We start from the raw sequence: 21,347 nt of genomic DNA on the forward strand, positions 1-21,347 counted from the left end.
CCGCTGGATCTTTCCCACTGGCTCTCAAACGCACTCAAGTTTCCTTTTATTAAAAACAAAGATAAACATCGCAGCTCTCTTCCCTGTCCACCCAACATTCTATCTCACTTCTCTCCTTTTAATCAAACTTCTCAAGAGTTGTCTGTAGTCACTTGTTACGTTTTCTCACTTCCTCCCCCCACTCTGACCAGTGCAGTCTGGCTTCCAGGCCATCAGTGTGTCCAAACAGCTCTGGCTGTGCTTACAAAGGACCCCTGTGTGGATCTGTCCACCTGACATTTTTCAGTCCTCATTGCGTTTGACCTCCCTGCTTTTCTTTCTGAAATACTCTCTTTATATACATCCAACAATACAACACTCTCCTGGTTTTCTTCCTGCTCTCTGGCTGTTTTGTCTTATCTGCATCCTAGGATGTCTTCTCACCAGCTTTGAATCAGTGTTGGAGTTTCTCAGCATTTGCTTGTAGGCCCTTACTACTTCTCTCTGGACAGTCTCACCCATGCCATGGCTTCACTTGCTACCCATAGGACAATAACTCAACTTTTTGCCCCTATCCAGTGTTTTTCTCTGAGGTTACAACTTCCTTATTAATATTTCCTGTTGAATGTCTCAAAGGCACCTCAAATTCACCAGCTCTAACATCAGACTCGCTGTTCCTCCCTACACACCTGGTCTTTCTCAATGTTACCTGTTCTAGTGACTGTAACCGCCGTTCACCCTGGTGCAAGAGCCAGGGCTCTTTAAAGTCACCTTCCCCCCACTTTGCTCGACTCTATCTAGTCCATCACTTGATTGATTTTTACCTCGTCAGAGCCTCTGAGCTCCCAGCCCTCTTCTTCACCACCACCGCCGCCACCGTTTCCCTGCTCCTTGGACCCTCATTGACCCCCTTCACTGGTCATCCCACATCCATTCTGCCTCCTCCAGTCTCTTTTCTGTATTGGAGCTAGAAGGATCTTTTCACAACACATTTTTATCTTGTCATAGCCCCTGCCAGACCTCTGCAGGGACACAGGCTGAAATTCTTCACACGGCCTGCGTGACTACCCCTGCCACGTCTGTCCCTGCCACATCTGCCCCTGCCCCCTGTAGCCTCCTTTTGTACAAAGGCCTTCCTCTTGGAGTTGCAGCCTTAGTGGCTCACTTCCAGTCCCTTATCTTCGCCATGTTCCTTCCTGTCACAGAACCTCTCTCCTGAATGTGCTTCCTTTTTCTCTTCGCCTACTTAAGCTTTCATCTTTTGGATCTCAGTTTAATTTTTATTTTCTTGGGGAAGTCTTCTCTGACACTGCAGTACAGTGCCCATGAATTGTTAGTGCTCTGTAAATATTTATCAAAAGAGTCAATGAGTGAGTTAGTAGTGTGTGTTGAGTTGACAGCGTAGAGAAGGTCAGAGCGTACGCGTCGGCTCTGAATCAGACCGCCTGAGTCCGATCGCAGCTCTCACTCCACAAGTTGTGCCAGCCTGGGCAAGTTGCTTTACTCTCTGTGTCTCAGTCTTCTTATCTGTAAAATGGTAAGGATAATGATAATAATTGTACCCATTTTGTAGACGTGAGGATTATCTGACATACTACACATCAAGCTTTTAGAGCAGTGCCTGCACAGATCAAGTGCTCTATAAATATTAGCTCCTGTCAACATTATTGTCACTAGCAGTAGCATCTTCCATTGGTGGTGACCAGGAAGCCGTGGTTACAATCTGTCATGTGGATTTAGTAGGCCATTTCCAAGAGGAGGAAGTGTCTTCGTGGTGGTGTACTCCTCATGATCCAACTTAATTCTAGTCCCATCTTCAATCGTGACTGCCTTATCACAGTAATTTGTCAGTGATTTGCAAAACATGAGCTATCAAATACTATTTTTATCTGCAAGAAAAGTTTCTTATCCAAGTTGTTACCATGTTAATTTTCGTCACCCTTTGGAGAAGACTGGGCTCGGATAAGTGTGCAGATTACTGAAGATGTTCTGAACGGATGACTGGAGAAAATGTAGCAAGTTTCTCATCACAAGTGACACCTTTACTCTAGTGGACTAAGTGTGGGAGGAGGGAAGGTGACCAGCCATCAAAGGCTATATCACTTTCTATTAATTTGGGAATTTCGGTTTTATAGGCCAGTGTCCAGAGAGTTTTCTGTGGTCCTACAAAGTTTTTTAACACTAGGAATCTGTCTTGTACCCCAAATCTTTTATTAACCATTTCCATCTAGACATGGAAGAACAATATTCTCTGTGTGCACAAATATTTTTCTAATTTTTATTTTGAGTTCATTTTTTATACAAACTGTATACTGGGTCATGATTCTCAGATCACTGTCATTTAGATTGCAAGGTTCAGAGCCTGGAAGGACTGATGTGGTATCTCCATGTCAATCACCTTTGAAGGCATTCCTCCCAGAGTACCTTGACAATAACAGGGTCATGAAACATACCCCCCAAAGAGCCATCTGACATCTATTCTTTGGCTGTAAAGCTTGAGAACTCACTAGAGCCAAAATGCATGAAGGAAGCAGTTATTCTTTTATAGCCTCTACGTCACTGAATTGCCATCACCTGGTGTTACTACTTCTACTATGATCTGAGACAGTCTTAAAACAGGGTTATTTTCTAGCCTTCCTGGCTAGAAGCTTGTGTTAGAGAAGAGAGTAGCCTTAGGTCTGCCGTGGTCCCTGGAGTGCAGCGCTGGGGTTCCCTGCTGGGCTTGCACATCCTTGTTTTACTGCGGTTGGGTGCTACAGTGACTAGGGGGGGTGGTAACCCAGAGGAGGTTTTGTTTCCAAATTGGGTACCTCTCCCTGTTTATTGCGACTCCTCCAGCATTAGACCTCGAATGTAGTCACCACAAGCTGCCATGCACTCACCTCGAGTTCCGCAGATGGGGGAACAGCTCTACTGTCAGTTACCAGTAAATGGTACATTTTTATAAATACTCATTTAGTGTAGGAAGAAAACTATCAGTATGAGACCTTAAGCTTACTGAAGTAAATTCCACAGTTGCAAAAAGACTGCTAACCATATTGGCATGTAGAACAGCACAGCTTTTCTATCAGCAACCATCACTCAGGTTTCCTGGTTTCCTGGATTGGAGAGAAATCAAAACAATAGGGCAGGTTCTTTCACCCAGAGCCCATCTGTCATGGATAGGAGCAGAAGGAGCTGAAAAGGTGCCTTCCAGTGGGTTGAGTGGTTTCGTGGTTGAATAATTGGTGTGGTGTTTAAAATTTAGTAAGCCCTGAGTTCTCTCCAGATTTTCCTGCTGACTCTTCCTTGTCTGGCAGAACCTTAGATTGCAGTACTCCCCATGGTCTGCCTTGTGTTGCGTACTCTTTCTTGGTGATTCACTGCAGCTTAATTATCTTACACCTATAGTTCTCAAGACTCTGGTCCATTCTGTCCTTCTGAGCCTGAACTCAGACTCCTAGCTGCTTAATTGGCATGCCTACCTGGGCATGTCCAGGACACCTGATTTAGCATATTCTAAATAGAAAGAGTTCTCTTTTCCCCAACATGTGTTCTGTCTCCTTCCTTCAGTAAATGGCATCACTGAGTAGCTGCAACCAGAAATAGGAGTTTTCCCTCAAACCTCACAGCAGTCAGTGCCCTGGCCTACTGACTTACCTCAGAACTGTCTCCAGACCCCCTTTTCTGCCATTCCCACCAGTACTTTAAAGCTTTCCGTCCCCCCGCACTATGGCTTGGACCAATGCACTAAGCTCCAGATTGGTCCTACTGTCTCTTGTCTCTGTAGTTTCCTCCAGCTACTCTGCCCTCAGAAATCCAAAATTCTGGTGTAATTATGCCACTCCTCAGTGTATAGACTCAACGTCCGGGAGAATACAGTTCACATTTCTTAATTCCTGCCTACTTTACCAGCCTCCTCTCTTACAAACTCTGCTACCCGGATATCAGACTTGTTTGGTTCACACATCTATGGCCATGGCCATGGGGTCCCCTTGCTAAAAAGATGTTACCCCTTGCTGCGGAACTCCTGCTTCCTTCCCCCTGAGGAACTCCTCTCCTACCTTCAAGAATTAGCCAACCCATTCTTATGAGAAGCCTGCCCTACTCCAGGGCAGGGATAAAAGCCTTTTCTTAAGGGTTCTCATGGCACTCGGTAGTTCAGATTTCTACTACCGTGTTTCCCCGACAATAAGACCTAGCCGGACCATCAGCTGTAATGCATCTTTGGGGGCAAAAATTCATATTAGGCCAGTCTTATTTTAATACAATATAAGACTGGGTCTTATGTAATATAAAATAATACAAGTCCGAGTCTTACATTAATTTTTGCTCCAAAAGACACATTAGAGCTGATGGTCCGGCTAGGTCTTATTTTCAGGGAAACACGGTGTGAGTATTTATGTGTAATTATTAGTTTACATGTATGTTTTATTTATATGATTGTTTATTAAATAAGATGACACATAGAGTTCCTGAAAGTAAATAAGAGACATGTAGTAAGTGCTAATGTCTTTGTTTTCTTGACCCCCATTAGCCGAGTGACTTGAAGGCAGGAAGCATATTACATGCATTGCTATTTCCAATACCCAGCAGACAGCCTTGCACAAATTGGCACTATTGAGGCACTATTATTGCCTCAATAATAGTTTTCAAATGAATAAAAACCAAGCTAGTTTCATCTGTGTTTCCATCCAGAAATATTTTCTCCTTTTACTTAAATTCTTACATTCCAGTCACCTTTATAGAAGCCCTTGTTTCTATAGCTCTGATAAGGAGACAGTGATTGTTTTATTCTTCTCTTCCCTCCCTTTATCAGGTAGAGTTTACTCAAGTTTGTAGGAGAAATCATTGTTAGCACACTTTGCCTTCCTAGATCAAGGGCAGACATCCTGGTGGTTGAGATATGAACTGCTTCCAGAGAGATCTGCATCTGAACAGCAGCTCTGCCGTCCTTTAGCTGGATAATGATGGACAAGGTGGTTAACTTCACATAAGCCTCAATTTACTCACTGTAGATAATATGTGCCTCACAGGAGGATGGTTAGGAGGATTACATGAGGTAAATAGTAATTATCTTGATAGCAGAAATTCTGTTCATTTTAAGAAAAGATGAACTTTCATTTACTTTTTGATCAAGTTAATAATTTTATCTGACATTAAAGAATATTTTTACATAATGATTTGCCATCTCAAGTTTAAAAAATAATTTTTTAAAAACTCGCAATTTTTTAACCAGTTTATTTTTTGTGAGCACCATTTTTGGCTAGTAAAATGCGGTTTTATATGTAATGTTTGCTTTCTGCTTTTGCTCATTACTTGTTATCTGCATATTTATTGGTTTGAATAATGTTCAGGCTGGATTTAAATTTGTGAATTTAAATCCAGAAAAAGATAATTTAACATTTTAGCTCTGAGACCGCGGTTAGAAACAATTAACTTTATAAAGCAACACATCACAATATATAGAAATATTGAAACATTATTTTGTACATCTGAAACTAATATAATGTTATATGTTCATTGTACCTCAGTTTTTTTTAAAAAGCAACATATTGTTGTGTTTCCTATTGACCTACGAAGTAAAATATTGATTAGTCTTGAGATTTGAATCAAAACCAAGTGCTGTTCTATTTTTTGGAATTGAGTACAAAAAGCTTAGCTTACTCAGAGTTTGTAATTAACTCAGGTAAACTCTTGAGTTAGCAGTTAGGCTCTTTTTGCTTTTATCATTTGAATGTCTAGTAATTGTACATATTTTCATTCAAACCTATTGTGGTTAGCATTAAACCCCCAAATTGAGAAATCTAGCTCCTACTTCCAAGCCTACTATTGATAAGCAAATTGATCCTTTTTTGATGTGTTATCTATATGGAAACATAAACTGTCATTTACTGCAGCCATCACTGAAAAACTATTACTTCATAATTTGTATAGATTATTATGTTTTTATTTTTACATATTTCAAAAGAATATTAATAGAGAGCTGCTCTGTGTAAATTAATATATTACTTAAAATAGCACTTTAATTCTTTCATTCAATCCTTTTAACAAATATATGTTGAGAAGTTACCATGTGTCAGTCAGTGTTTTAGGTGCTTGAGATACATCAATGAGCTCTCCCCTTCCCCATTCCTCTCTTTGTGTATGTTACATTTAGTAAACAAGAAATATAATAATTTGCATGTTAAAAGGTAATAAATGCTATGGGGAAAAATAAAGCAGAGTAAGGGGAATTGGGAACGTGAGGGTGGGGTAGAGGAGACCCCACCCTCCTCCCCAAATTGTAAATTTTTAAAAGGATGAACATAGGTTAGGCCTCATTGCAAAGGTATCATTTGAGCAGAGAAATTGAAGGTTGGGGTAGTAAGTCATGCTGATATCTGGGAAAAGAGTATTTAAGCTAGAGGAACAGACATTGCAAAGGCCCTGAGGCAGGAGAGTTTATAATATTAGTACAATTAAAATCTTGACTTAATAAAAATACAACAAATGATTATTCCTTTATAAATATTCTCTGTCACTGTCATACATGGTATATTGGGGGACATGCTGGACATAAGGGAGACACATGTATTAAGAGAACAATACTCCCATTTGTTTCAATTTAAAATCTATAAGGAAAGATAAAATAATCTGATCATAGATAGCTCTAATTTAATGCATATTGTGATCAATAGCATAAAAGGTCTGGAGTCCCTTGAATTTCAGCAAAGAAACCATCCATTCTGCCTCGGGCAATCATATGAACAGACCATTCAACCTTGCCTAAAAGGCTAAGTTTGAAAAATGATGGAGTTTGGGGAAAGGGAACAGTTTCCTGGCAAAGGCTAGGGAGTGGGGGTATGTAGGCCACAGTCAAGGACAAATGTAGTGTCTTGGAAATGCACTGGAAGGGGCATAGGTTCAAGAAGGATGATAAGGATCCGATTACTAAATGTGTAGGAGAGATTGATGGAGAGAAAGGATAGCAAGTCCCTGACCAAGCTGGTCTTTAGTAGTAGATTATAGGGCAGTTGCTGCTGTCTACACTAGCGTCTGCCCTGATTGTGATTGTCAGTGTCTACAGCATATACCACTTATCCTGTTTCCAGTCATCAGTCTTGGGTAACAGAGATAATTGCGGAGGCATTAGTGGTACTTCGTGCTTATCTTTCTTTTGTGTTTGTTATAATGTACTGTCCTCTGGATTCTCTGAAAAGCAGCGTGATTTCAGAATTTGCACTGTAATATTTTCCTTTGCTCATAGAAATTCAATGAGACATTCATTCAGGTTTCAATATCCTTTTAAAAAGGCTTTTTGAAGTTTGTGTGAGTCAAAAAAGATCAGTAGATTAAAAAAAAAAAAAATCAAGAGACAGACCCAAGTTTGAAGCCTGGGCTGTGCAACCGAGTAAGCCGGGTGACCTTGGATAATACCTAAGTATCTCTGGGCTTCAGTTTCTTTAAAGAAGGAGTCATTGTGCTGGGCAATCTCTGAGACCCCTTACAAACGCCAAAATCCCAGGAAATCCAAAACTTAACCAGAGTCACCCTTTTTTCACCAGCTTTCCTAAGCAGGAACAGTAGTTGCCAGACTTGACTATCAGGATAGATTTCATGACATCAGCTCTAAGCAATTTTCGATTTCAACAGGAAGCTTTTTTGTTTGGAATAATTTCATCAAAAGGTTTTGAGCTTCTTTTTTTGTTTAAAAAAAAGTATCAGCAACTAGACTTTATGTAAAACTAATCTCTCATGGAATTTGCTGTTTAATATTACAGTAGAGTTTTTACTGTGTTTAGGAATTATTTAAAATATGCGCTCTCGCTATCCATGAAGGGTAATAAGGGCACAGCACTTCAGTGGCTTTCTTTGTGTAATACATCATTGTTTGGGCCTCAGAATTTGGCCTTGAGCAGGATATCTGCCATTCCTTGATTAATTTCCAAGAGCATTTGTTTTTTTAGATTCTGAAATTTGCCAGAGGCAGTCTTGGAAGTGGTTGATTTCAAACCTGTGTGTTTTTTTCTTTTATCCTCTCCCTTCCATCCTCTTGGGAGAGGTATTATTGAAAAACCAACTGCGTCTGGTTACTTGCATTCAGTGCCAGGGTGCCAGGGGTGGGAAAGCAGAAAAACATGTTACCATTGATGTAAAGAAAGATGATGACAGGTAAACCTTAAGTTAAGCACCCAGGTGAGGGAACAGAGGGAACCACCCAGAGAGGGAACAGCCAGACATGCGGTTTGTGTGCAGAAAGACCTTGAAATTGCATTTTCCGTATTTTGTGAGTAAACCTGAGTTTAAACGAGAATTTATTCAAAGAATTTGTAAACCTGGATTTGTTTCTTTGTACATGATACTTTGAATCTGGAGAGGCTAATGGCTGCTCTTGTTACACAACCCTCAGTTATCATTTCTCTTGCTTCAGATGCTTCCATGTATTGTGACCAGTGTCAGTCTTCTTAGAAATATGACTAGGGGGTCTTACATAGTTTGGAGCTGAGGCTGGGGGTTTTACAGCTAAAGCATTCCTTCCCCCCCACTTCTTAAAATACGTATGATCAGAAAAAGATTAGGATTCCTTAGGCATTTGACAGAAAGAGGCAAAGGCTCTTAACCCTCCCATTTCCTGGGTGGAAAGAATGTCCCATTGTTTGGTAGCCAGTAAAGCCTCTTTTCATAATTTATAAACAAACAAGAATAATTCTTTGAACTCTGCAGGCAAATTGGCAGAATCTGAAATGAAGATTAATCAAAATCTTTAAAAGTCAGGTCAATCACTGAACCAGTATTCTCAAACTGTGATCCTTGAGATCAAAGCTATTTTCCTAATACCAAGATGTTATTTGCCTTTTTCACTCTTTTTAACAAGTGTACACATTGAATACAGAAGCAGATATGAAGATCCAATTGTCTTCTATTAATCAAATAATCAAATAATAAATTTGCAAAAATAGAAAACAATGCCACTCTGTTTAAATGTTTTGTTTTGTAAAATATATATTTTCATAAAGAAAATTACGTTAATGTGATCATTTTAATTATTTTAATGAATTAATATTTAAAATTTTTCTGTTTTAATTTCTAATATGATAAATGTCAATAGATACAATTTATGGGATTCTCAATAATTTTTAAGAGTAAAGGGAACCAGAGACCCAAAAGTTTAAGAATCGTTGATTTAAAACAAAATGACAACTTAGAGGTACAAATTGCCAGTCACTGATTTGTCAACTGTGGAGACAGCCATAAGTAAGAACAGAAGAAACTCCGAGGGTCTTTCTTAGCATCATCCACATGGGATTTGAGTTGTTTTGATCAAGTGTGGAGAGGAAAAATAACTACCTATTGAAGGCACATCCAAAGAGAGAGCAAGACATACTGGTAGAAAAAGGCCAAATGAGAAGCACGTGGATAAGATAAAGACTCCTTGGGTCCTCACCCCATCGACTAGTGACCCCCTTCTTTTCATAGATAGGAAGACCAGCTAGAAACGGTGGGAAGAGTGGGCTTCTTAACCTTCTCACATCTATAAAAGGAAGATTAGGATTAGGAAATGTAGGTATTTCCCCCATTTAAATATTTGAGCAGAAGTCATTATTTTTATGGAATTTCTTTCTTAAATTCTAAATTTCTCAACAGTTTTGAAACACTGCAATTCTATAGTATAAAAATGGCCTTCAAAATGTAAAAGTATGTTTATTTTGTTTGTCATTGTGGATTATCTGTTTATTGTCCCATCTGATTTTAGAAAGTATTTGTGGAAACTTGCGAGAATACACATAATAAAATAAAAGTGAAAATAAAAATTGGAGTCAAGGTCAGGGAAAATATTTGTGTGTGTGTGTGTCTGTGTGTGTGTGTGCGTGTGTGTGTGTGAAAATATTGAAGATAGCCCTAAGTAAGAGGAATAAGAGGTTAGCGAGGGTGTGTTTTACATGTGTGTTTTACATGTCATGGTTGAATATGTCATATTCGGTGTCTACTTCGCTTAGCCTCTTCTGTGGTGAAAGAACTGCCCTCTGTGAGCCCTTATGAAAAGATGGATATAGACATGTTTTATATCTTGTGACCGTTTTCTTTTAATATTTATTAGTTGAACTGAGAGTGGATAGAAAAGCTGTGTAGGCTGGTCAGAATCCTGCCTTGAATTTGAACTTTGAGGTTACATTATAAAGAGGACTCTTATGGCTACATGCAAGCTCCAATTGTGAGAACACAGAAGCTGAGTTGTCAGAGGGGCTAGGTGGTTGAGAAAGGATTATAGATTGTACTTGGAGGAAGAAAACAAATACCAGGAGAGAGGCCATGAACCTGTAAAAGAGAGAGACAGAAGGGTGGTAAGTGCAGTTTCAGTGGCCAGTAACTTTCCCATATGGCCTCTCTTTACAATAAATCCTCTCTTTGCTGGCTTGAGGTCCTGGCAACCTAAAGAGCCTGAGTGAAAAATACAATAACACAAGTATGCAAATTATAAGGACTAGCACAGGTAATATGGTTAAGACTTGAGTTTGATTCTGAATTACCTGGTAGCCAAGACAGAAAGGAGACACTGTTATTCATGAAACCATATAATAAAACAAAAGCAGTTTTAAAGGTAGTAATAGTTTTCTAATACTAAATTTCAAATCATGTATGGAGGGTCCTTAAAAATTAAACGTAGAATTACCATTCGATCCAGCAATCCAATTTACGAGTATATACCCAAAAGAATTCAAAGCAGAATCTGGAAGACAGATTTGCACACCCATGCTCATTGCAGCATTATTCACAATAGCCAAGAGGTGGAAGCAACCCAAATGTCCATTGTCAGCTGACTGGATACAGAAAATGTGGTATATACACGCAATGGAATATTATGCTACCCTAGAAAAGAAGAAAAGCCAGTCACATGCTACAGCATCAATGAACCTCAAGGGCATTATGCTAAGTGAAATGAACCAGTCACGAAAGGACAAATGCTGTTACGATTTCATTCAAAAGAAGTATCTAAAGTAGTCAAAAATCATAGGAACAAAAATTAGAGAGGTGATTACCAAGGCCCGGGGGGGAGGTGGGAGTTAATGTTTAAGGGGTATAGAGTGTTAGTTTTGCAAGATGAAAAAGTTTTTGGAGCTCTGTTGCAATATACTTAATAAACTGTACACTTAGAAATGATTAAGATGGTAAATTTAATGTTATAAATGTTACACATTTTTACCACAATTCAAAAAATATAGATTAATTATTATATAAATTAATAATTGAGACTCTAAGCATTGTACTTGGCAATATCTTGAACATTTGTAAAGCAGATGCAGAAATGGATTTATGTGGAAATGTAAAATGAGAAGTTTACTACTCTCAGGCCTCTCAACAAGATTTTGGCCTTGCATCCGTTTCTCTTTGATGGAGGCAGATGCAGAAAGAAGACACCTCTGTTCCCGACCAGAAATGTAGTACCTCTGTGTTCATGAAACTTTTTCTGTGTATATCATCTCTCTTCAGTAATGGCTTTGTATAGGCGCACATATAAGAGTACCTCAAAGCTGTGTACTTTGTGACACTTTTGCTGGGCAGTTAAGCAGATGACATCATTCCTTCCTTCATTCATTATCATATTCGGGCTGAGTTAAGAGTTCCTGTTTAGTTTTTGCATGACTTTGCAAGTTGGTTTGAGACGTATTTTCTCTGAGAGGAGAGGAAAACCTATACAAAGACTCTAATTCAATTTTCTTCATAAAAATTAGGTTTATCAAGTATTAAATCAATTTATATGTTCTGATATGCAACAAACATGATGAAGAATCAGTAACTAATCACCTAATTTTAAACTGTATTTCTATTCTCTAAAGTAGTGCTATATTTTTTAAAATAAGCGATCATTAGCAAACTTTCAACTAAAGCAAGAAACTAAAAATTGATATATATATTTTAATGTGTAAGGTATCGTAGTTCTATTATTAAAATTCTTCAGGATCTATTTCATTGAACTGTGTGGCAGCATTCGTTTATAGTGAACTCAGAATAGAGAGTGAGGGTGACTATAGGAACAGCAGAGGGGCCAAGCTTATTGCTTTCTAATGTAATTATTATTATTTTAAAGTTCTTATATTTTGCAGTGGTTGAAAAGAGACGGGGGGGGGGCGCGCGGAATGGATAGATGAACACAGAAGAAGGAGGGGGAGAGAGAGAGAGGAAGGAAAGAAGGAAATAAATATATAGATATATGTGCTTGGCCCAGGGTGGGGGCTCCTGCCTTCTGTGCACCTGGGCCTTACTGTGCTCCTGTCATGCCTGGTTCCCTGGATGGAAGCAGAGCTACAGCACGGCACTATGGATCCTAGTCTGCTATTCCATTACCTCCTGCGTTTCACAAAAGAATCCAAGACATCCATGGGAACTTGTGATATGTAGGAGTCTAAACATGATCAGGAAACAAAACCATTCCTTTCATTTGAGTGAAAACACAAAGTACTGCCTGTTGACTTCTTACTTAGACTGAGAAAAAGCTGAGTAACGATGTGACTCAGGTTAGGTGACCTCTGTTACCAAACAAGAGCTATGGTATCTACTTGACAGATAAACTTTTATAACCCAACAGGAAATAATTGTTCTTGTGAAACACACCAGAAGAGGATTGAGAATGGCCTATGTATACACAAGCATGGGCCTTGTACATTCTTTAATGACAGGGCATGCCAGAAACTTTTCAGTATGATGTTGCCCAAATAAAGTAATATCACGATCTGATTGACTCATTCGGCAGCACCTGGTTTTTCATAGGAATTTAGACACAGGAGAAGTAGAAATATACAAAGAAGCTTAGTAGCATACTCCATTTTTCTTTACCCTTAGCCCAAAGCACTGGCTGTTAATACCCAGCTTCCCCAGTCTTGCCATTTTCCCCCTCTTTTCTTCTCTTTTCCCTAACTTGATCTGAAACATTCCTTCTTCCTTTTCTTCTAAATCTTCGGAATAGAATAGTGCCTTATCCTGCCTTTGGTTTGTGTTAAGTATCCCATGTAACCAAGTACCCTATCCAGTATTGATTATCTCACTACAACGATCACAAATTAAGATTTTTTTAAGACTTTTATTTATTTTAAGTGTTTTTCCAGGACCCATCAGCTCCAAGTCAAGTAGTTGTTTCAGTGTAGTTGTAGAGGGCACAGCTCACACTGGCCCATGCCGGGATCAAACCAGCAACCCTGGTGTTACGAACATCGTGCTCTAACCCAACTGAGCTAACTGGCTGCCCCACAAATTAAGATTTTTAATGGATCTATAGTGTGTCTCCTAGGAACTGATACCACTATTTTTCAGATTTTGTCCAAAAGTAGCACCTTAAATCTGTGTTTTTTTATTCAGTTTACCAAGTAATGGAAAATGAACCTATTCCTAGAAATTAAAATCTAAAAATGGTCTTCAAAAGTAATGTATGAAACTTAATTGAAGAACATTATGAGAATTTGCTAGTGTACAAAAAAAGACTCATAAATGTCAATTATTCCTGAATTGAAAGATTTAGTGCAATTCCAATCAAAAAATTCTTAATGTGATTTTTCTTTTTTGTTAACAAAGAGATTATTATAATGATCTCTTTAATTATTAAGTAGACTTTGTAATTAGTGGTTAGGTTTTATTTTTTAACAGTTTTTTTCAATTACAGTTGACTTACAATAATATTATATTAGTTTCAGGAGCACAACATAATGATTAGACATGTATATAACTTACAAAGTGATCACCCTGATAAATCTAGTCCCCATTTGACACCATACATACTTATTACAATATTATTGACTGTATTTCCTATGCTGTACTTTACCATCCTAATGACTATCTTGTAGCTACCAATTTGTACTTCTTGATCCCTTCCCCTTTTTTTCACCCACCCTCCAAACCCCTTCCCACCTGGCAACCATCAAAATGTTCTTTGTGTCTATGAGTTTGTTTCTGTTTTGTTTGTTTATTTTGTTCTTTAGATTCCATATACAAGTGAAATCATACTGGTATTTGCCTTTCTCTGTCTAACTTACTCCACTTAGCACAATACCCTCTAGGTCCATCCATGTTGTTGCAGATGGCAAGATTATTCCTTTTTATAGCTAAGTAATTTTCCATATATATATGTTGCACCCCTTCTTTACCATTTATCCACTGATGGATGCCCAGTCTGCCTCCATATCTTGGCCATTGTAAGTAATGCAGTAAACATAGAGATGCACTTGTCCCTTCAAATTATAGTGTTTTGTGTTTCTTCTGATACATACCCAGAAGTGGGATTACTGAGTCATTCTTTGTCTCTTGATGTAGCTTCTTTATTAAAGTCTACTTTGTCTAGTATAAATATTGCTACTCCAGATTTTTGTTGTTGTTTCCATTTTTATGAAATATCTTTTCCATCCCTTTACTTTCAGTCTGTGTGTCTTGATCTGAAGTGAGTCCCTTGTAGGCAGCATATGTAAGGGTCTTGTTTTCTTATTTATTCATCCCCCTTATCTTTTGATTAGAATATTTGATCCATTTACATTGAAAGTAATTGTTGATAGATACGTAGTTTTGCTATTTATTATTTGTATTTTGACTTGGTTTTTGTCTTAAAGAAGTCCCTCTAACATTTTTTGTAATACTGGTTTGGTGTTGATGAACTCCTTTAGCTTTTTCTTGTCTGGGAAGCTCTTTATCTGTCCTTTAATTCTAACTGATAACTATGCTGGGTGGAGTAATTTTGTTGTAGGTCCTTGCTTTTCATCTCTTAGAATATTTCATGAGAATATTTCATGCCAATCCCCTCTGGCCTACAAAGTTTCTGTTGAGAAATGAGCTGACAGTCTTAGGAAGCTCCATTGTAGGTAACTAACTGCTTTTTTTCTTGCTGCTTTTAAGATTCTCTTTGTCTTCAACCTTTGGCATTTTAATTATGATGTGTCTTGGTGTGGGCCTCTTCCGGTTTATCTTGTTTGGGACTCTGTGCTTCCTAGGCTTGTATGTCTATTTCCTTCTGTAGGTTAGGGAAGCTTTCTGTCTTTATTTCTTCCAATAGGTTCTCAATCCCTTGCTCGCTCTCCTCTCCTTCTGGTACCCCTATAATGCGAATGTTGGTATGATTGATGTTGTCCTCATTTCTTTTGGATTGCTTTTTCTTTTTGCTGTTCTGATTGGGTATTCTCTGCTCCCTTAACTTCTAAATCGCTGATTCGAATCTCTGCTTCTTCTAATCTATTGTTGAGTCCCTATAATGTATTCTTTATTACAGTTATTATATTCTTCATTTCTGACTGGTTCTTTGTTATGTTTCCTATCTCCATTTTTATGTTTCCTATCTCTTTGTTAAAGGTCTCACTGAGTTCATCGACTCTTTTCCTAAGTTTATTGAACATCCTGATAACCAGTGTTTTGAACTCTGCATCTAATAGATTGTTTATCTCCATTTCATTTAGTTGTTTTTCTAGAGCTTTGTTCTGTTCTTTCATTTGGGACATGTTTCTTTGTCTCCCCATTTTTGCTGCCTCCCTATGTTTGTTTCTATGTATTATGCAGGCCTGCTATGTCTCCTGGTCTTAGTAGAGTGGCCTTATGTAGTAAGTACTATGGGGCTCAGTGGCACAGTCTTCCTGGCCACCTGAGCCAGGTGCTCCAGATGTGTCCCTTGTTTGGGTTTTGTGTGGCCTCCTGTTGTAATTGAGCCTTATTGCTGTTTGCATGTTAGTGGGAGGGATTGACCCTCAGGCTGATTGGTTGTGAGAACTGACGATGACAACAGTGGAGGAGCTGTGGTGCAGGGTGGCCCTACCGAGCAGGATTCACTTTAGCAGGTCTCTGGTGCCTGTCCACACAACTTTGGGAGTGTAACCTGTGGAGGCAACTGGGTGGTTTTCCACCTCAGTCCAAAGCCGGCCACTGGATGTGCCAGCCTCTGGGGCCTCCTGGGAGGGACACGGCCACAGTCTAAGATCAGCTTCTGCCGGTGCCCTATCCAGGGCCACCTGGCATCAAAGCAGTCCATAGATGGCAGCCAACCACGCTGGCCTTAGAGGTGCCTGGGAAAGGCCAAGTCACAAACCACAGTTGGCTGTTGCTCGTGCTGGGGTTAGAGCTATTCAGCCAGAGATACTGGGCATACCGAGTGCTTGTTTGTGTTTTGCGAACTTTTGAGAGATTTTAGGAAAGTCCACAGCATGAGTCAAGATAGGCCATTTGTATGGAAAAACCACTGGATAAAGCTTGGGTGGGTCCAAAAGTTCGATGGGGTGAGGTCTCGGAATTAGAGCGAACAGTGTCAGCCAGGTTGATGGAGACTCAGATATACCGTCTGCCTGGGTCTGCATGCTGGGAGGGTGTAGGGCTCAACTAGAAATAATGGATTCTGCCAGCACTTTTGTCTGGGAGAAAGCTGCCTCTCCAGCCCTAGCTCTGAAACCAGACTATTCAGCTCCTCCCTGTATGTCCCTGACGACTTCTGAGCTGCTTCCCCAGTGCTGGAGCTCAGAACGAGTGAGTCTATCAACGAGTAAGCGCGTGCATAGGCCTTTTAGGAGGAGCGCCTGGGACTCCACATGCCCTCCATCTCACTCAGCCACAATCTGTGCTGGTTTTCATAGAAGTTGTGGGGCACTTCTAAGGCCAGCGTGGTTGGCTGCCATCTATGGACTGCTTTGATGCCAGGTGGGATTCCACTTCTCATCCCAGCACTGGAACCCTGGACTGGGGAGCCTGGTGTGGGGATGGGACCTCTCACTTCTCAGGGTGGATGTCAGCAGCTGAGGTATCCCTCCGGATTTTTACCCACCACACGTGGGTGTGGGGTCAGCCTGTTCTTTGTCTCTGCCTCTCCTACCAGTCTCGAGGTGGCTTCTTTTGTATGTCCTTAGTTATACAACTTCTGTTCAGCTAGACTTCAGGCAGTTCTCAATGATGGTTATTCTGTAGTTTAATTGTAATTTTAATGTAGTTGTGAGAAGAGACAAGCACAGAGTTTACCTACTCTGTCATCTTGTCCCTGGCTGCATTTTTTTAAGAAGAAAAATTAGGAGACACATAATTTCTACGTTGACACATGTTTTATATCTACAGTGATTAAGTCATTTTTGTTTTAACTCAAGAATAGAATAGCAGATCAACAGAGCAGGGTTAGATAATTCCCAAAGAGACCCAATTATATTTAAGAACATAAAATATGGTAAAGGAGACATCACAAGTCAGTTGCAGATGGAAAATGTTATTAAATAAATGGTGCTGAAACAATTGGTTTGCATTTAAGAAAAAGATGAATTTTAACCTTCATGTCTTATACTAAAATAAATTTCAGGTGCTTTAAACAGTTTGAAATGTACAAAATAAAAGAAAAGCAAGAAACTAGAAGTAAATAGAGTGGACATTTATAAACAATCTCTAGGAGAACATGAAAGCTTAAAGCAATGGTAATTACAAAAGAAAATACGTTTGATTGTATAAAATTTAAAATTTCCTGATATAAAAAAGCTACTTAAAATACAATTTAAATGAAAACAACAAACAGGTGCTCAAAATACGACAGAGAAAGGATAATATTCTCAATCTACAAGAAGTGTATACAAATAGATAACAAAGGCACCAAAAATCCTTTAGATAGCAGAAAATTCACAAAAGAGGAAATGTTAATGGCTAATAAACATGTTGGAGTGTTAAAAAAACATTTTTAATTCTATTTTTATCTAAGTAGTGGCAATTTTAGAATATTCATGTTGGCTAGAATTTAATAAAATAGGCTCACTTTATACACTGATAAAGACGGAAATTGGCACAAACTATTTAGAAAAATTATTGGTAATACACAACTAGGGCTTTAGAAGTATTTTTACCTTTTATATCAGTAATTCCATTTCTACAAAACCATTTAGAGAAAAAAATCATAAAAACACAAAATTATAAAGGTAGTCTCATTTTTTAATAATAAGAACAGGTGTCTTAGAAATATAATGTTCATGGACTAATTTGATAAAATTTTGCATAGCTTTCCAATGGAATATTATGTATCCATTAAACTTATGTTTTCAAAGAATGTTTAATGACAAAGAATGTTCATGTGATAATGTTAAGTTAAAAATGAGAGCTACAAACCAGCATCAGTGGTACTACTATTCCAATTTCATGTGTTTTAATGTATACAAGGGAAATGATTGAAAGGCAAAATAATCAAAATATTAAGAGGAATTATCACTGTTTGGTAGAGTTATAGACAATTTAAGTTTCCTTCTTGATATTGTTCCACAGTTTTTGTTTATCTACAGTAAGCATGTTACTTTTATAATCAGAATAATAAATACTGAAAAGGCCCATTTTTAGTACGTCTTTCTGAATTTAAGATTCAAGTCGACAAATCAGTAAAAATATAGAATATTTGAAAACTATTAGGTTGGTGCAAAAGTAATTGTGGTTTTTGCAATTATTTTTAACGTTTTAAACTGCAATTACTTTTGCACAACCTAATATTATCAAGTTTCATTACATAGATACATAAATGGATCTAGAATTTTGGATCAAATACATTTTTCTCATATCTACAGAACACTTACAAAATAATTAATACCTTGACCATGAAGAAAATCTTACTAAATTTAAAAAAAGTAAAAATATTTTCTGAATATACGTGAATAAAACTAAAAATTAGCAACAAAAAGATAGCAATAAATAACTAAAAATTAGCAACAAAAAGCAAAAAAACTGCTTATAAATTAAGCATTTTTTCTAAATAACTCCTACTGTAAAGAGGAAATTAATATATAAATAATGCATTTTTGTAATGCAGTGGTCCCCCCCTTGTCTTGGGGTGGATGCCTAAACTACAGATAGTACCAAATCTTGTGTATATTGATTTTTCCTATACATACATACCTAAGATAAAGTGTAATTTATAAATTAGACACAATAAGAGATTAACAACAGTAATAAAGTAGAGCAATTATAACAGTATACTGTAATAAAAAGTTATGTAATCTCTGTCTCTCAACATAGCTCATTGTACTGTACTCACCCTTCTTGTGATGAGATGATACATGATGAAATGAAGTGAGCTGAATGTCATGGATGAAGCACACTCACTCACCCTCTGTGTGTCCCCACAAACAGTATATACAATGTGTCATGTAGAAACTGATTTTGAGTAAATTTGACATCCAAACTTATCAGATTGGGAGATGCCTTTCACAGATATTCATTTAATCAATATTTATTGATTACCTACTGTGCCAAGGCACTGTGCCAGGTGCCCTGGGGATATAGGGATGAATAAGATGCAGCTTTGAGAAGCTTGCAATAATGGAAATAGTTACAATATTAGAAATTAAAATCTTTAAAATATTTAATGTGTTTCTCTAGTAGCAGATTGCCATCTATTTGGTCATTGACGGACCAGAGCCTTGCAAATTTTCAGCTATGGCACCATTGAAAGAAAAGTAATTTGAATCAAGTTTATCTTCAAAATTTATCAGTATCAGAACTTGCCCCAGTTTTCTTCTCATGCATGGTATAAACAAAAAGAGTTATAAGGTAAAAATTATGATAATTGCATTGGATCACAGTTATGACTATTTTAAAGAGATAAATATGATGAATTGATTGGCAAAATACTAATGTCAGATGTCATTCTGTGGTGATGTTTGCATTATACAATCTGACTTTACCAAAACAATTATTCAGTAAAGAATTTCTTTTTACTTAATATGCTTCGTCTCTTTTATAGGAATTTACTTTATCAGAAGATTATAACAAGATGACTCCTGTGAAAACCTATCAAGGTAGGAATGAGAGCAGTGTTTTCATTTACCTAGACTTTGAAATGTTTCTTAATGGCTTCCACTGCCACAAAGGGGAGGCCTTACTTTACACAATAATCAGGGGGAACAAAACAGAGCAACTCTTTGAGGTGAATATTATCCTGGTCTTAGAAGGAAGATGCTGAGGCCCAAGCAGGGTAGGTGACTTGTCTGTGGTCCTGTAGCTGGTAAAGTGCAGAGCCAGACAGGTCAGCATGACTGCAGACCCCATAGCCTTTGTCCTTTGGCTTCCTACCATACCACACTGCCTTGAAACAGTGCAGCAGGCATGGAGAGTGGGACCAGTGTTAAGAGAGAGCTGCTATACATGGGCTCATTTCATTTTTGGTTAAATGTTTTAAAGGGCAGACTGCTGGTACTTTCTAAGGGAGAGGATTATGGTTTATATGGTGTCTGCAGCACTGACAGTGTCCCATAGGCCATTTTCACCATATGGATCAGGAGTAATTTTTGTTAAGGATTTCTTTATCGAGACCAACAATGTCATGGGATCAGAACATTAGAGGTGGACTTTTTAACACTGAAAGGTCATTTCATCCAAATCTCTTGACCTCATTCATCCTGCATGGTCATCCAGCGCCTCTTCCTAAGAAAGACTTCCAGAGAAACAGGAACCCATCCTGACTTGGGAAAATGCTAAGCACTAAGTTCTTTATTTTTAGGTTTGAAACAAAAATTCATTTCCCTATAGATTTAGTCTTTAATATTTTCACATATCACGTATGAAGTATTTATGCTTCTACCTGTATTTATTGAGTACCTATATTGTTCCAGTAACTGTTGATAATGAACAAGACATGTACAGTGTCTGCCTATAAGTAGTTTATAACCATGTGGAGGATATAGACAGGTAAGCAGACCATTGAAATGTTATGTGATAAGTGCTAAAAAGTTCCTATTGCTCTTTGCTCAGCCTGTTGGAGCTAAGTACACACTCTCATATACATGACAGCTTTTTAGTGATTATAAAACAGCAGTGAAAATTCCCACCCCTATCCATTCCTCTCCTCCTTTTTTTTCCTTCTCTTTTCTAGCCTAAACATTTTACATTCTCCTTTACATGAGCTGAGTTTTTGGCTCTTTAAAAAAAATTTTTAATTGCCTTGGTCGCAAATCTTGGGATATCTTGTACTATTGGGGCCATTTAAAAATGTGACATATTGTGGTAGGCAGCTTCTAATATGGCTCATAAGGATCCTTGCCTTGTGGTATTCACGCCCCTCCCCTTGAATGTAGGCTGGACCTAAAATATGACAAGCCTTGGATATCACTTTTGAGATTAGATTACAAAAAGACTGGGGCTTCTGTCTTGCTTGCCCTCTCCTGCTCTCTTGCTTGCTCTGATGGAAGCCAGCTGCCATATTGTGAGCTGCCCATGTGGTAAAGACCTGAGGGAAGCCTTGTCAACAGTCAGTAAGCAACTGAAGGATCTGCTTAGAAGCAGATCCTCCCTCTGTCCAGCTTTCAGATGAGACCATGCCACACCTTGATTTTATCCTGTGAGAGACCTCTCAGCAGAGGCATGAAGCTAAACAGCACCAAGATTTGTGATCCACGGAAATTCTGATATAACAGATGTGTACTGTTTTCAGCCACTAAGTTTTG

General features: G+C 38.3%; 1 protein-coding gene across 2 annotated transcripts in view; it reads left to right on the forward strand.

Annotated features, from left to right (window-relative positions):
• WDFY2 (WD repeat and FYVE domain containing 2) overlaps positions 1–21,347 on the forward strand; it is a 173,519-nt gene that overhangs the window by 99,101 nt on the left and 53,071 nt on the right. For both annotated transcript variants that reach the window (XM_081045387.1, XM_081045388.1), the window contains exon 4: positions 19,649–19,703. In XM_081045387.1, the coding sequence (XP_080901513.1) occupies positions 19,649–19,703 (55 nt within the window). The remainder of the gene's footprint in view (positions 1–19,648; positions 19,704–21,347) is intronic.

This window comes from Rhinolophus hipposideros (genome assembly GCF_964194185.1).
Source record: "Rhinolophus hipposideros genome assembly, chromosome: 4".
NCBI lineage: Eukaryota > Metazoa > Chordata > Mammalia > Chiroptera > Rhinolophidae > Rhinolophus > Rhinolophus hipposideros.